We start from the raw sequence: 17,776 nt of genomic DNA, 5'->3' as shown, positions 1-17,776 counted from the left end.
ATAAATTGTGTACCCAAAGTAAAATTATATAGACCACTTTCCAACACTGATGTAACAATCAAATCCTGAACAACCCACAGAACAGAAGAAAAGCGCTTCAACCCTACACACAACAGTCCCAATTGGCAGCCATCCCCTGGAAATTCAATGGTCCATGCACACTCACGATATTTTCCGCAACACTATTGCTACCGGATTACTCAAATCCGGTTTATTTTTAGGGCCAGAGCACCGAGGTGCTAGGACCCTATTGTATCTGCTCCGTTTATTATTATTCCGTATTCTTTTCCAAAGTGAATCACATTTTTGAGGGCCTAAACATACTTGAAAACTCACAAAACTTTGGACAAGCGTCAGAAGTGGCGAACATTTACATCTGATATGGGTTTCAGAATGAGGTGTGGCAAAATGGCTAGATAGCGCCACCTACAAACTTTCAATGATGTGCGCTTTACACTACGTTTCACCTACACTTACGAAAATCGGTACACATGTGTAACATGTCAATACCTACATCTTGGACCCATGCCCTAAACTCAAAAGGAAGTCAGCCATTTTTATTTTTATTTTTCTCAGTTTTTGCTATTTCCAGGCTTCGTACTTTAACATTCCGATTTCATCGGATCGACATCATATACGGTCAGTCAGTTTTTTTTGAAAAAAAAAAAAATATATATATATATATATATATATATATATATATATATATATATATATATATATATATATATATTTTTTTTTTTTTTTTTCAACTTAGAAAAAAAGAAATAGGGAAATAGCCTCTGTAAACAAATTAATTTTGAAAAAAAATGTTGAAGCAGGTGAAAAAAAAAAAAAAAAAAAAAATATATATATATATATATATATATATATATATATATATATATATATATATATATATATATATATATACACTATATTGTCAAAAGTATTCGCTCATCTGCCTTTAGACGCATATGAACTTAAGTGACATCCCATTCTTAATCCATAGGGTTTAATATGATGACAGGCCACCCTTTGCAGCTATAACAGCTTCAACTCTTCTGGGAAGGCTTTCCACAAGGTTTAGGAGTGTGTTTATGGGAATTTTTGACCATTCTTCCAGAAGCGCATTTGTGAGGTCAGACACTGATGTTGGACGAGAAGGCCTGGCTCGCAGTCTTCACTCTAATTCATCCCAAAGGTGCTCTATCAGGTTGAGGTCAGGACTCTGTGCAGGCCAGTCAAGTTCTTCCACACCAAACTCGCTCATCCATGTCTTTATGGACCTTGCTTTGTGCACTGGCGCGCAGTCATGTTGGAACAGGAAGGGGCCATCCCCAAACTGTTCCCACAAATTTGGGAGCATGGAATTGTCCAAAATCTCTTGGTATGCTGAAGCATTCAGATTTCCTTTCACTGGAACTAAGGGGCCAAGCCCAGCTCCTGAAAAACAACCCCACACCATAATCCCCCCTCCACCAAATTTCACAGTTGGCACAATGCAGTCAGACAAGTACCGTTCTCCTGGCAACCGCCAAACCCAGACTCGTCCATCAGATTGCCAGATGGAGAAGCGTGATTCGTCACTCCAGAGAACGCGTATCCACTACTCTAGAGTCCAGTGGCGGCGTGCTTTACACCACTGCATCCGACGCTTTGCATTGCACTTGGTGATGTATGGCTTGGATGCAGCTGCTCGGCCATGGAAACCCATTCCATGAAGCTCTCTACGCACTGTTCTTGAGCTAATCTGAAGGCCACATGAACTTTGGAGGTCTGTAGCGATTGACTCTGCAGAAAGTTGGCGACCTCTGCGCACTATGCACCTCAGCATCCGCTGACCCCGCTCTGTCATTTTACGTGGCCTACCACTTCGTGGCTGAGTTGCTGTCATTCCCAATCGCTTCCACTTTGTTATAATACCACAGACAGTTGACTGTGGAATATTTAGTAGCGAGGAAATTTCACGACTGGACTTGTTGCACAGGTGGCATCCTATCACAGTACCACGCTGGAATTCACTGAGCTCCTGAGAGCGGCCCATTCTTTCACAAATGTTTGTAGAAACAGTCTGCATGCCTAGGTGCTTCATTTTATACACCTGTGGCCATGGAAGTGATTGGAACACCTGAATTCAATTATTTGGATGGGTGAGCGAATACTTTTGGCAATATAGTGTATATATATTTTTTTTCACCTGCTTCAACCTTTTTTTTTCTTGTCCCAACAAAGGTGCCTCTAGCTTTCTCTTCATAAATTTAATTTTTTTGTTTTTTATAAAGTTGTTAACTTTAGTAAATCATTGTTTGAAATATTTTGATAACTTTTGCATGTGATGGAAATTATTTCCCTAATTATCTTGTTTTCATTCTCTTTTTTCTTTTTTTAAATGTGTTTTCCACAGTACATAGCCAATTTCCTTGTAATTCCTGTAAGTCTGCATAATAGATGCCTGTTGCCAATATTTATTAATTAAGCTCTTAATTTTTTTTTTTTTGTAAATTCATAATTCAATAAACTGCTATTAAATTTCCAGTAACCTCTGTTGAACCTACTCGATTGACTACTTGAATTATTAATCTTAATCATTATGTGGTCAGTTAAAATTGATGGTTCAATAATAATTCTATGTTTCATATCTTCCAAAATAAGCCAGAAATCAATAAGTGATTGCAAAGATTTGTTCCCATTACTCCATGTATACATATATAATTGTGGGTTTTTATATCTCCAAATGCGAAGTCCAATCTTAAACATACATTGCTTAGTTTACTTACACCACTGTCAGATTAAGAGGGCCATCTATCCCATTTTTCATTAAAAAGTGTGCTGAAATCACTGCCCCAAATTAATATAGCAGAGGGAAATGTAGAATGTAATTGATTGATATTATCCTCGATGTCTTGAAATTTTAGCCAATTGGTTCTGTTATTGTTGGTGGCATATGTACATATGAGGATGAATTTAACATAATTTGTCTGTTTTTTTATTTTATTTATTTATTTACCTAATATCTGACCAGAAAACGCATCCCTTAAAATAGCGACACCTGCTGTTTTTCTTGAAGCACCAGAAGATAACCAAAATGTCAGAACCAAAAATCTTGAATACATCAGAAATCTGCTTCCTTTCTCTTTGCAAAACAAAAGCAATGCCTTTCTCTTTAACGTGTTTAACATTTAACAGAAATCCTGTTTATAGCAACCGTTTTTCTGGGTGCTGAGACGTGTTCGTCACTTCTGGGGAGGAGTCTTTCGCGAGTGGGGCGTGACCTAGTGTTGATGGGGCGTGTTTTGTTTCTGAATAGGCGGGGTCTCATTGTGTGTCATGTCTGCTGTCTTTCTTTCTTCTGCTGCTGTTTTTCTTTGTGCCACGTTGATCGCGCTATCATCAGTCCGCAGGTGAGTCTCAAACACCATGAACATGTTAATAGAAATCTTTTTTTTTTTTTTTTTAAATCAACACTGACTCATATTCCATCTGATTATATGCACACGTTTAAACTTCATGAACTTTGTTTATGTGTGTTAGCAATGCTAACTGTGCTGAGAAACTCATTAACATGAATATCTTTGATGCATGAAGAGTTTTATCAGCATTACTGTGTTCATATTTAATCTCTCTCTCTCTGTGTTATTATTACAAAGAGTTAGTTAACTTCGTTAAATGTATCGTAAGTGATCAACCTATTCTCAGTTCCTCAAACACTGAAAAACACGACACGTGTCTTTAAAGGTACAGAATAACATATTATTTTAGTTGGACATGATCACAAGGTTCACACAGTAAGTAGTCTCTTTACATTTAAGACATTAATATCATTGTTATTTGAGCTGTCGTGTATTCAGTGACTCATGACACCATATTTCAGCAGAAATGAGAGTAAACCTTCCATTACTAGATTATTTTCAGTCAGTCTTTTAGGTCACTCAATATGATCTAAACAAAGTATACAGAAGAGAAATTATAGCGTTCTTCTGACAAACTAACATCACTAACAACTTGCCATGGTACGACTACAGTAAGGGCAGACAGTAGAGATGTGTGAAATGATGAATATGTAGTGACTCTAGAGGGTTTGTGTATGATAGCTGCATGATTGACGTGTTAAAAATAAAACGTGAGATGAGTGACAGGTAGCTAAAATGATGATGATGATGATGATGATGATGTGTTGATAAGACAGTGGATCAGTGGTCCTCATATTGAAGTGTTTGTGCTGTAGGTTCATTGAGTTCAGTCACATCATAAACATTAACGTGTGTTTGTGAATCATCACAGATAGTGTCTATTTGTCTGTATATCATTAGAACTTTCTCTCAGATCAGACATGTCACAGTGTTTATGTATGTGTACAGAGTTGAAACAATGATTACTTAATTTCAGGCTTATATTTTCTAATGAATGTAAAGTTAGATAAAACATGAAATATTAAGTATTGCATAGTCTATAATAATAATTTCTGACCATGGACACTTCACATTTCCTGGTTTAGAAAACTGATGTAAAATTTAGCAGACTAAACTTCTATAGGGATGAATGGGAGACCATGACAAATATTATTTTTGTAATGACTATTATGTTTTCTTGACTTTCCATAGAGGGAAAAATTAGAAAGTGTCGATTACAGCAGTAAGAAAAAAAAAACAAAAAAAGATGTCAAATTTACTGTCACTCCCTCAGCAGCTGTATTGCAAACCCCATCGCAGCTGTGGTAACTTTTTTAAATGAAATCCAGCGTAACATAACGTTACAATAAACAGTATAATTGCGGGCCCTATTTTAACTTGTTAAACTCTGATACATTTTTGGGCTGCAGCCTGCATTTTTTTTTACACTCAAATTTAAAAGCTCACCATTCACACACACACTGTGGACTAAATTTTCAGAAATGAAATATCTCACTTTGAAAAACCTTATTTTGTTCCACTAGATGGAAGCAAGTACTAGAAAAAATATTTTTTTCTCTATCACATTCCATAACAATATACAGATCTACCGCATTTTAGCCCTCACAGATTTACTCGTCCATAGACATTCAGTCTAATTTTCAGTTTATGCACCACCCTTATCGTTTCATTGAATATCTCGGCCTCTCAGTGGACTAGAAGCTCAATCTAGGCATCATTAGAAAGCTGAGATCCTCATCTTTGCGAGGACATATAATTTTATCATCAATAGTCAAAAGTTTTTTATGATGATTTGTTAAGCATGCTTTTCCTGCTGGATGGCATATTTTGTTCTGGACATCTAAGATATAACATTGTTTTTTTCAGCCAAGCAAGCTCCGAGACAAGTAAAAAATAGCTCACTTTTTAGACAACTGCCTAAGGTAAAAGCAGATATAAAGTCTTTAGCTATTTGAGGCTTACAGCAGCAATAATTGATGCATAAAAGACGTATGTCTTTGATGATGGAGTTAGAGATATACAAGATGGCACAGCGGATGGCTGCTTCGGTGTGGAGCTCTCTAGTGTTTTTGTTACTTTTGTTTGTTTGTCATGTTTTTTGTCACTCTTTCCCGATCAGTTTCACCTACTGCATATTCGGCAGAGCATACCTGATAATTTTTTGCGGTGTTTGATTATTTGGACGTTTTACTAGACATAGTTGGAGGTGCAGCTGTGTTCTACAAGTGCTCCAAGAGACGCAAGCGAGGGAAACGCGCCAGCGCGCTTGTGAAGCTTTGTCAACGCGGCTTTAGGACTCTGCTGACAAGGATTCATCTGGCGGATGTCCGCTCCCTCGGCAACAAAACGGATGAACTGCTTCTGCTCACTCAAACAAATAAGGACTTTTCTAATTCCGCTGCTCTGTGTTTCACAGAAACCTGGCTGAATGAAGCCATCCCGGACAGCGTACTACATCTGCCGGGCTTCCAGCTGTTCAGGGTGGATCGCGTTGCGGAATCATCGGAGAAAACGAGAGGAGGTGGAACATGCTTTTACAACAATAAACGTTGGTGTACAAATGTAACAGCGTTGAAGAAGATGTGCTATCCTAATTTAGATGTGCTCTTCATCAACTGTAAGCCTTTCTACTCACCGCGGGAGTTTTCCTTGTTTATTCTGGTGAGTGTGTACATCCGCCACAAGCATGCGTGAACGCAGTGCTGCAACAACACCTGGACTCTTTTATTATTCTGGGAGATTTTAATAAAGCTAACCTCACCTGTGAACTGCCAAAATACAAAAAACCCATCGTATGCCCCACCAGAGAAAGAAATATACTGGACCACTGCTACACCACTGTAAAGGATGCATATCGCTCTGTCCCACATGAAGTTTTAGGACTCTTTGATCACTGTCTGGTTCATCTTCTCCCGACCTACAAGCAGAAACTAAAATCAGCTAAGCCTGTAGTAAGGACTGTAAAGAGATGGACTAATGAAGCAGAGCTGGAACTACAAGCCTGCTTTGAATGCACTGATTGGGGTGTTTTTGAAGCTGCAGCAACAGACCTGGATGAGCTCACAAATACTGTGACATCATATGTCAGTTTCTGTGAGAATATGTGCATTCCTACTAGGACATTTTTATCATTCAATAACGATTAACCATGGTCTACTGGAAAACTCAGACAGCTTCATCATGCCAAAGAGGATGCTTATAGAAGTGGGGATAAAATCACTCTGACCAAGGAATCAGAGTGGGTTAAAGAAGCTACTCTGAAAAGCTGAAAAAAAACTGTTTTTAGCCAACAATCCTGCATCTGTGTGGAAAGGCCTGAAAAGCATTACCAAATATAAGACACCTCCCCCTTGCTCTATAGAGAATCAACAAATGGCCAATGTACTGAATGTGTTTTACTGCAGGTTTGAAAAGCCCAGTCTCACACCCCTTCCCCGTTCTGATCTTCACTTCACAGACACACCAACACCAGTTGGAACCCTCCTGCTACTCAACCTGCACTTATGGTCTGTGAGGAGGATGTATGCCGGGTCTTCCGGAAACAAAAGACTAGGAAAGCTTCAGGCCCAGACGGTGTCTCACCTGCCTGTCTGAAAGTCTGCGCTGACCAACTGGCCCTCATCTTCACACAGATCTTCAATAGATCACCGGAGCAGTGTGAAGTTCCCTGCTGCTTCAAACGCTCCACCATCATTCTGGTTCCTAAAAAAAAAAAAACACAGGACTTAATGACCACAGATCTGTCGCTCTCAAGTCTGTTGTCATGAAGTCATTTGAGAGACTGGTTTTGGCCTACATGAAGGACATCTCTGGACCCCTGCTAGAACCCCTTCAGTTTGCTTACCAAGCAAACAGGTCTGTGGATGATGCTGTCAACATGGGACTGCATTATATCCTGCAACACCTCGACGGACCTGGGACTTATGCAAGGATCCTATTTGTGGACTTCGGTTCAGCCTTCAATACCATCATGCCTGATCTTCTCTCAACCAAACTGACCCAGCTCTCCGTGCCAACCACAATCTGTCGATGTATCAACAGCTTTCTTTACAGATAGGCAGCAGCTAGTAAGACTGGGGAAAATCGCATCCAGGACCCTCAATATTACCACTGGTGCTCTTCAGGGATGTGTTTTCTCTCCACTGCTCTTCTCCCTGTACACGAATGAATGCACTGCAAAGGACCCCTCTGTCAAGCTCCTGAAGTTTGCAGATGACACCATGGCCATTGGCCTCATCCACGACGGTGACAAGTCTGCAAACAGGCGTGAGGTTGAACAGCTGGCTGTCTGGTGCAGTCACAACAACCTTGAGCTGAACACGCTCAAAACAATGGAGATAATAGTGGACTTCAGGAGAAATCCCCCTGCACTCCCCCCTCACCATCCTGAACAGCACTGTGGCAGCAGTGGAGTCATTCAGGTTCCTGGGCTCTACCACCTCTCAGGACCTGAAGTGGGACACCCACATAGACTCCATTGTGAAGATGGCTCAGCAGAGGTTGTACTTCCTTCGCCAGCTGAGGAAGTTCAACCTGCCACTGGAGCTGCTGACTCATTGAGTCTGTCATGTGTACATCTATAACTGTCTGGTTTGGTTCAGCCAGCAAATCAGACAGAAGGAAACTGCAACGGACAGTCAGGACTGCTGAGAGGATTATTGTTGCCCCCCTGCCCACCCTTCAAGACCTGTACATCTCCAGAGTGAGGAAACATGCTGGTAGAATCACTCTGGATCCCACACACCCTGCCCACTCCCTTTTGGAATTGTTGCCCTCTGGCTGGCGCTACAGACCACTCAGCGCCAGGACAACCAGGCACAAGAACAGTTTTTACCTTCAGGCCATTTACCACACAAACAATTAAACTGCCTTCTGGACTCCCATAGTGCAATAATGTATAAATATGCAGGGCTCCAGACTGCGACTAAAATGGCCGCAAATGCGACCAAAAATAATTTATTGCGACTTTAATTTAAAATCTGGTCGGCACTGGCCACAATCGGGTTGTGTGCATTCATATGCGGTTTCATCAGATATCATCTTGTGAGTTATTGAATACATCTTTAGAGCACGCACCAGTGTGTCTCGTGCCACTTTTCACCCGTTCTGTTTCTGACAAGCTTGTGCACTGCACACAACAACAAACCTAGCACGAGAGAGTCGTGAACAAATTATTCTTTTGAACCGGATCTTTTTAATTAATCACCAGAAAATAAATGAGGGTTTAAACTCAGGAGCTTAGGTTAGCAGTTTGAATCGGATTCACTTTCTCAGCGAATCAGCCATCAGTGAACTCACAACTGGAAAAAAAAATATAGGAGTGCAGACATTTCAAAATAAGAGTCCCATGCTTATTTCAGGCTTCTTTATAATTAAAAGTCCTGTGTTGTGTACCACTTTTTTCTTTATTGATTGGGATTGGAGTAGGACAATAAATTGCATCTGGGATTTCATTCAATTTGCACTCTTGTAGTCTTTGTGTCTGGGCCATCTGGTAACAGCAAAAGACTAAGGCAATATTGTAAAACAATATATATACTGTCTATGTATATACAGTTTTGCTCAAAAGTTTGCATACCCTGGCAAAATTTTTTGAATTTTGGCATTGATTTTGAAAATATGACTGAACATGCAAATAAAACTGTCTTTTATTTAAAGATAGTGATCATATGAAGCCATTTATTATCACATAGTTGTTTGGCTCCTTTTTAAATCATAATGGTAACAGAAATCATCCAAATGGCCCTGATCAAAAGTTTACATACCCTTGAATGTTTGGCCTTGTTACAGACACACAAGGTGACACACACAGGTTTAAATGGCAATTAAAGGTTAATTTCCCACACCTGTGGCTTTTTAAATTGCAATTGGTGTCTGTGTATAAATAGTCAATGCGTTTGTTAGCTCTCACGTGGATGCACTGAGCAGGCTAGATACTGAGCCATGGGGAGCAGAAAAGAACTGTCAAAAGACCTGCGTAACAAGGTAATGGAATTTAATAAAGATGGAAAAGGATATAAAAAGATATCCAAAGCCTTGAAAATGCCAGTCAGTACCATTCAATCACTTATTAAGAAGTGGAAAATTCGGGGATCTCTTGATACCAAGCCACGGTCAGGTAGACCAAGAAAGATTTCAGCCACAACTGCCAGAAGAATTGTTCAGGATACAAAGAATAACCCACAGGTAACCTTAGGAGAAATACAGGCTGCTCTGGAAAAAGACGAAGGTGTGGTTGTTTCAAGGAGCACAATACTTGTTGACCCCTCTCCAAACATAGCACTTATGGTTGTGACCATAAAGCTCTATTTTGGTCTCGTCACTCCAAATTATAGTGTGCCAGAAGCTGTGAGGTGTGTCAAGGTGTTGTCGGGCATATTGTAAACAGGCTTTTTTGTGGCATTGGCTTCTTTCTGGCAACTCGACCATGCAGCTCATTTTTGTTCAAGTATCGTTGTATTGTGCTCCTTGAAACAACCACACCGTCTTTTTCCAGAGCAGCCTGTATTTCTCCTGAGGTTACCTGTGGGTTTTTCTTTGTATCCTGAACAATTCTTCTGGCAGTTGTGGCTGAAATCTTTCTTGGTCTACCTGACCGTGGCTTGGTATCAAGAGATCCCCGAATTTTCCACTTCTTAATAAGTGATTGAATGGTACTGACTGGCATTTTCAAGGCTTTGGATATCTTTTTATATCCTTTTCCATCTTTATAAAGTTCCATTACCTTGTTACGCAGGTCTTTTGACAGTTCTTTTCTGCTCCCCATGGCTCAGTATCTAGCCTGCTCAGTGCATCCACGTGAGAGCTAACAAACGCATTGACTATTTATACACAGACACCAATTGCAATTTAAAAAGCCACAGGTGTGGGAAATTAACCTTTAATTGCCATTTAAACCTGTGTGTGTCACCTTGTGTGTCTGTAACAAGGCCAAACGTTCAAGGGTATGTAAACTTTTGATCAGGGCTGTTTGGGTGATTTCTGTTACCATTTTGATTTAAAAAGGAGCCAAACAACTATGTGATAATAAATGGCTTCATATGATCACTATCCTTAAATAATCAAGCTTTTGACACTTAGGACAACTGAGGGACTTGTTCACAACTATTACACAAGCTGCAAACATTCATTGATGCTCAAAAAGACAACAGACTATATGCATACTATATATAATTATCTGTAATGTAGATTGTGAAGAGCAGTATTAAATAAAAAATATTTTATCTCTTATATTTGTATAAATTATGAAAGGGGTGTGAACATTTGAGACAAAGGGAATGTAAACTTATCTTCTCAACTATATATTGTATACTGTTTATTAAACCTCAGATTAATGTGATATCAGCTGTCTTCCTTTTCTTTGGTTTTTATCTTGTTTCTACACAGCAATCTAAATTGAGTAATTCTGTGAGTTGGTGACTAAAAACAGCCATTTGGCTCCTTAATGTTTCAGTTTAGGAGCCAATGGCTCCTTAGTAAATTTTTTTTAGTCTGGAGCCCTGAATATGTCATGTACATATGTAAATTCACTCATATTTAATTCAGCTACTGTACATACCCCTACCTTGCACATATATTACCACTTGCACATGTAGATACGCCATTCTATGTTATATATCCTATTTTTTTGTATGTCTATTTATACTCTTACCTTGTTTTATATTCTGTTTCTCACTGTAATGTTTTGTGTGCACTTGCTTGTTTCTCCTATCACCAAAAAAAAATGTCTTGTGTATGTGAGCACATTTGGCAATAAAGCTCATTCTGATTCTAAATACAATTATTATTCTGATTAACATTTTTTTATTGATTCATATAGATAACAAAGAAAAGCAAAACATATATACACAGAATCAACGTTTAACCCCCATTATTACCCCTCCCCTCCCCCTCCCAGTCCCCAACCCCACCCTGACCCTCAACAACATCCCTGTGGTCACACATGATTATAGACACACACACACACACACACACACACAAACCATAACAAAAATATAATAATCACACATTTAAAACTAAACTTCTCTCTCCACTGTCCCTCAGGCAACAAAATAAACTATACAGTCACATTCCGGAGAATGAGAGCTTTCATTTGATAAATGACTTGTCCATTTAAGTGCCATGTGAAAGACTTTTAAATAAAAATGAAAGGGGGCGCTAATTTGCGACGCAAATAATTTCAAGCCTTATTTTGTGGAACATAAATGCATAAGTGATGGTATTTTCTGATAATTCCAGATTCTAAGCTTTCAAATGATACCTCATATGCCTGACCTATGTATACGGGTACTTCAGCGTTTTAAGTTAAATAAAAATTTGTGATATAACTGGAAAATTACTAATACAAATTAGATCATGAATACAATTTTAAATATAAACATCATAATTATAATTGAAAAATAAACCATGAATTTTCAGTTATAATTATTATATTTATATTTACAATTGTGTAGTTTAACTCATCTCATCAATTTTTGTTTCATTAAATGGTTAACAGTGATTGTCAGGGATGTAATTTGATGTTCTAATATATTTTTAGAGTTTGGACATGAACTTTATTACCACTTGCAGGTGGAATCTCCAAACTGCAAATGCAGGAATTGAATTTCGTCTTTTCGCTGAAAACAGACGTGGTTTTGAAACGTCTTAGTGAAATTACTTGTTTCTTAGGAAAATAGCAATTTGCGCTTTGCGCACTTCATTAACATACAGTACACCCACAGTTTGCGCACATACTCAGACAGTGCAAACACTCCCACCCAAGCCGACTTGTGCTTTGCCCTGGCACGAAAATTGCACTTAGAATAAGTGTTCTCACAAAAATTGCATAAGACGTAGCACAGGATGGTTGTAGAGCCCTGTGTGATTTTACACTTAATTAAAACAAAAATGAAAATATGAAAAGTTTGCTATATGTATGCTTCTATTTAACATGGATATGAGTCATCACAGTCTGCGAAAAGGGTTCATTATATTGGACAGGCAAATTAATCAGTCAGTATTTGGCCACTTTGAGAGACAATAGATAAGTAGTATCCAGTTTCAGTTTTGTATAGTGAATTTTGAGGGAATACTGTGTAAAATATTAGTTTAGTTTTTCAGCAGTTTGAGATAAGCTCATCTCTTTTGCTGTCATTTCATTGCGTTATGTAAATATTTAGAGTACATTATGTCAGCCATTGTGCAGTCAGCTTTCTAGTTATCAGTATTTGCATTGGACTGCTGCTAATAATGTGATTGTGATTTTTATTTGCTTCGGTATGGATTGATTAAAAAAAAAACATTGTTTTTAGTAGGGCAGCAGCTTCATCAGCTGAACGTCAGATGAAATACCACTCATGTTCATTTCTGTGATTTGAAATCAGTGTTTATTATTTCTCTTTTTTGCTGTTTTTGATGGTCTGCTCATATGAGCTCCACATGATGTGCGTGTGTTATGAGATGTGTTGTGATTGGTCAGTCTGTCAGTCGTGTGTAACGTCATCGGGTGTTTTTTGCTTTTGTCTTATCTGAACAATCACACTCTCTGCTCTCATGCAGGACGTGTGTGTGTGTGTGTGTGTGTGCAGCGCTCTGGAACACACAGACGTCAGTGGATGTTGACGGCCGCAGCTCTAATGCAGCAGGACTGCGAGTGACTACAGCAGCGCAGCATCAGGCATGACACGTCGACCAGCGAGTTGGTTGCATTGTGCGTTGATGACCCCCGCTGTGTAGCTGCCTCCCCCTCCCCCCTCTCCTCTTTCTCTCTCTCTCCATCACAGCTCCTGCATCAGCCATGTTTGGCACCGAATCCTCATGTAAGTAGCCCATCCTCCGCCGCAGCTGCCCGTCTGCCTATTTATCCTGCGTACATTGTGCGTTGCATGTTTCTGCATCATCTCCTCTTTTATTCCATCCTTTATTCCTGTTTTATCTCTGTGTTTCTCAGTGTGTTCTTGTAGATTTGAAGGCCAGAGTTTGGCAGATACCATTCACTCTCATAAAACAAACAAGCAGTGCACAGAGGCATTTCTTACATTTGTGGGTTTTCCTTTACATTACATTTAGTTATGTTATATATTTATATTTTGTGTGCAATATTCATCTCATTTGTCCAAAGTGGTTTAAATATTATGTTAAATATTGTCTCAGTGATGCTGAAATATGGTATAGACCTCAAACCCATCAGCTAAACGCATAAATACAGAGAGCAACGACTCGTGTGTGGCTGTGTTAGAAATGTCTCGTAACGTCTATAATATATTTTGCTGCATTTACAATCTACTTTATTAAACATTTGTAAAAATATGTTAAAGCTAAATGCTTCTCAGACTTGTTAAACATTGGAACTTATTGCAAATGCGAAATTCCTTTGAATTGTTTGTGTATTATTCATCATTTACACATTTATTCATTTAGCAGATGCTTTTATCCAAAGCGACTTACAAAATGAGGAAGGATACAACAAAAGCGATTCATCTTAAGGAGACCGTAACATGAAAAGTGCTGCATTACAAAGTTTCAACTGCATCAGAAAAGTACTAGTCAAGACAGAGATTAGAGTTCAATAAGAGTTTATTTTTATTGTTATTATTTTTTATTACACATCATACCTTTCAATATATTAAAGGCTGAAAGGTATTTTAATGATCTGCTTAACATTTGTGGAATTTATTTACATTTGCAGCTTTTGAGGCTTACACCCGTCTGATGGCTTAACACGATTTACACAAGTAGGACCTGATTTTGCATCAACATGATTATTGATCCAGGATAAACATTCTGCCGGCCAATCAGATTTAGTTTAGGGCTAAGGGCTTCAACAACATTCATGTCATTCATCATTGACCTGTGTTTTCAGAGGAAGTTAATGGTTATTATGGTTATAATTAGGTTAATGGCTAGAGTTAGGATATTCATTTCTTGGACTTTCCTGTTGTTTATGTCGGTCAAAAAACACATTTGAGTGGGTTAGATTGTGAAGTTTATCAGTCATTCTGTTGAATTTAAGGCTTGAATTGAAAGTGTGTAATTTCTGTGCCACTGAATGAAATGGCAAAAATAAACTTTGTTTCAAATAGCTGTCCCGCCTGCTGTTGATCGAACAAAGAGACAGTCCTGCCCCAACTCACGCTATTGGCTGAGTCTGAGTCTAAAAAAGCATAATAAACGAACAGAAATAAAGAGCGTTGCAACCGTGGCCGATCAACTGAAGCGCCACCCAAACTGAGCAGTTTCCTGCCCATGAAATATTGTATATTAAAGCAGATAACAAACTTCAAAAATGTCTCCACCGCCCCTTTACATACTCACTACAACACCACAAGCCCTCAAAAACAGCTAACACTTATGAGACGCAGGCATTCAAGAGACAAATAGGAAAAGACTAACTGTCTTTCCTCTGTTTTAAAGATGGTTTGCACTGAGTAATGTTAGCATGAGATGTGATGGTGTAGCATGAGACATGTTTGAGTTTATATTAGAAAGAGTAGCAGATAGATCCAATTGACCTGTAAAATGACAACATAAATCTAACTGATGTGAAGTGTGATAATGTCTGAGAGTGTGTTGATTGTGTTCAGGCGGTCTGATTAACACAGTGAAACTCACTGTGAGCGACTGAAAGCAGCTGTGTCCATTCATTCAGCTCAAGAGACCCACTCCACACACACACACACACACACACACACACACACACACACACAGGAGGTCCATTCATGACCAGCTACAGACACTTACACACCATAATGAAGAGTGGGAAGGGTTAGACTGATCAACTGCTAATTATGTGAAATCAAACTATAAATGTGATCACAACTGAATCATCAATAATAATCACAGGTGTGTCTGTATTTAACGTCGAACAAACAGGTAGTCCCGCTGTAAACTCACGTCATATGTGTGTTACTTTTTCTGTTAACATATTCAACTACCTGTGCAGAGACAAATATAAGTGTTAAAGTGAAATGAATTAGTATAAATCCTTATCCAGTAATCTGAACCACTGAAAAAATAAAAATAAATAAACATGTAAATATCGTGGAAATTAATGTCACAGTCAGCAGCCTCTTTTGGTATTTCTTTATTGATTACAATCTCCACACATCATGCAGATCTGTTTAATTTATGGCTGTTATTGTGTCCAGAAATAGTCAAGTTAAGTCACAAATACTGAGAGATCAACAGGTAAAAATGTTGTAGCCATTTACCAAACTCACTCATCATTAGTAGGATTTTCATGTGTATTTTTGGGGCTGTATAGTGCAGTACACTGTCATTATAGTTGATATTCATTGAATGTTCTCTGGCCTGAGAGCTGTGGAGATCTGGATGATATCACACCGCAGAGTGTTCCATATGCTGTCAGATGAACTTTTGATACACTCGATGCATTCAGATAAACAATGAGAATTAATGATTTTGATAGTTGGTGTATCAGTATACCATTTGAGTGTAACAAGGGAATAATCAAATATTTCACTGCACCCATGTGCTTCCTTCCATTTATACTAATCCCTTAGTGTGCCGATTGTCTAATATTTTCACCTAATTGTTTTTGTGTGTGTGTGTGTTGTGTTTGCAGTGAGCATGTTCCTCAACACTTTGACCCCCAAATTTTATGTGGCATTGACGGGCACCTCATCCCTCATTTCAGGACTCATACTGGTGAGTTACATGAACAAATAACTTTAGAATTAAGAGTAATCAATGGATTTAACAAAATATTTGTATGAGCCTGCAGGTTTTTCTTAACAGTTGTGTGACTCAGTAGAATGTCAGATAATTGTTTCTAATGTCCTACTATTAGCATATTTACATTGTTTACTTAGACTTTAAACAGCATTGATTCTTCATAAACATGTCTGTGTGTTTTACCAAGTTGTATTCATCAAGTTATGACTGTAATGACTGTTAATATTTATATTTAAATCGAAGGGTTGCAGGGGTAATATGCTCATTTATTTAGTGGACTGTAGATTATCACTTACATAATATAGCTCTAGATGTACCTTGTATAAGCTTGTCACACTAGTCACACAGATATTTGTGTTTTTGTTGATATTTGAGTGGTATTTTTTGTTGTTGTGTTGTAGCCCTAGATATTTGAGTGGTAGTGTTTTTGTTGTTTTTTGTTGTCATACATGATTGAGTGGTGTTGCTTTTTTGTTGTATATTTTTAATGTTTATGTTGTTATATCTTTAAGTGGTGTTGTTTGCTGTAGAGTTTTGGTGTGTTTTAGATGTAGATCTTTGAGTGTTGTTTGTTGTGTTTTTTATATCTTTGAGAATTGTTTTTTTATGTTGTTGTAAATCTTTAGGTGGTGGTGTTTTTTGTTTGTTTTTTTGTTCTAGATCTTTGAGTGGTGGTATTTCAGGAAGTATGGGACATCATTCATTGAGCAGGTGTCTGTCAGTCACCTCCGTCCTCTCTTAGGTGGAGTTGATAACAGTTCTCCAAACAACTCCAATACCAGTAATGGAGACACAGACTCCAACAGACAGAGTGTTTCAGGTCAGAATGCTGCTCTCTACTTACACATTATATTAACTATAAAAAAAACCAAAGCTTTCTTAGAAAGGCACACTACACGACTGATCGCAGCCGACTGAGGTCCTGTGTACACCTTGTATTAAGATGCGTTTTGGGTGATCCGATCACAAGTGTACAAGCGAGACACATCGCCGGTAGACCTAGTCATCTCTTTTGTTATGATAATAAGGTGCAAAAAAGGAAGAAAAAAAATGCTAAAAACTGGTGCACAGTTTCTCTTAATTATGCTAAAATTGATTCAAAGTAATTGAAGAGTTATTTTAGTGGAGTGCATATATTAACTGAGCTTCTAATGTGTGCGCTTCCCACATCTGTGTCTCTGCATGTTTATGTTGGACACACTGAAGAATTTTGTGAAGTTCTTGTGCATGTTCATGTATTCCGTTTTTTATATTATCCGATCGGACAGTTATTTCCCTTTTAAATCTACCCGTAACTGGTAGGGGTGTGATGAACCATCGATCTGGATGAATGTATTGATCTAATCACCAATGATGCAATGTCATCGATTCAATGCGTAAACATCGATTTCTATTTTTTTTAAGATGCACTTTTATTTTGACACTCTCTTGCCAGCAACGTCCATATGCATTTCTGTTGCACCGATGCACCAACCATGTGATATTTATCTCATTTTATAAGCACTGAAAATGCTTCTCACGTGGGACACGGATGTGCGCGGGGTGATTGAAGCCTGAAGTTGCACTCTGCTCTAGCAGAGCCGATCACATGCGTGATTAAATCGGGCTTCCCTCGATATTGTGGCGCATTTGAATTCTACATGAGAATTTCCTATTTTAAAGTGCTATGGAGCAATTCAACCATGTCAAACGGCTAAACAGCTGAGATA

At 38.4% G+C, this 17,776-nt stretch overlaps 1 protein-coding gene across 4 annotated transcripts in view; it reads left to right on the top strand.

The window, feature by feature from the left end:
* The first annotated feature begins 3,238 nt into the window (after positions 1-3,238).
* LOC127416671 (suppressor of tumorigenicity 7 protein homolog) overlaps positions 3,239-17,776 on the top strand; it is a 57,430-nt gene continuing 42,892 nt past the window's right edge. For 2 of the 4 annotated variants that reach the window (XM_051656150.1, XM_051656148.1), the window contains exons 1-4: positions 3,289-3,383; positions 12,933-13,192; positions 15,958-16,040; positions 16,728-16,887. In XM_051656150.1, coding sequence (XP_051512110.1) covers positions 13,171-13,192; positions 15,958-16,040; positions 16,728-16,887 — 265 coding nt within the window. In that variant the 5' untranslated portion in view covers positions 3,289-3,383; positions 12,933-13,170. Of the gene's footprint in view, positions 3,384-12,932; positions 13,193-15,957; positions 16,041-16,727; positions 16,888-17,776 lie in introns of those variants that run through there. The other 2 variants (XM_051656149.1, XM_051656151.1) reach the window with 2 other exon arrangements.

Source organism: Myxocyprinus asiaticus, chromosome 26, assembly GCF_019703515.2.
Source record: "Myxocyprinus asiaticus isolate MX2 ecotype Aquarium Trade chromosome 26, UBuf_Myxa_2, whole genome shotgun sequence".
Classification (NCBI taxonomy): Eukaryota; Metazoa; Chordata; class Actinopteri; order Cypriniformes; family Catostomidae; genus Myxocyprinus; species Myxocyprinus asiaticus.
This window is presented reverse-complemented; position numbering and strand designations above follow the sequence as displayed.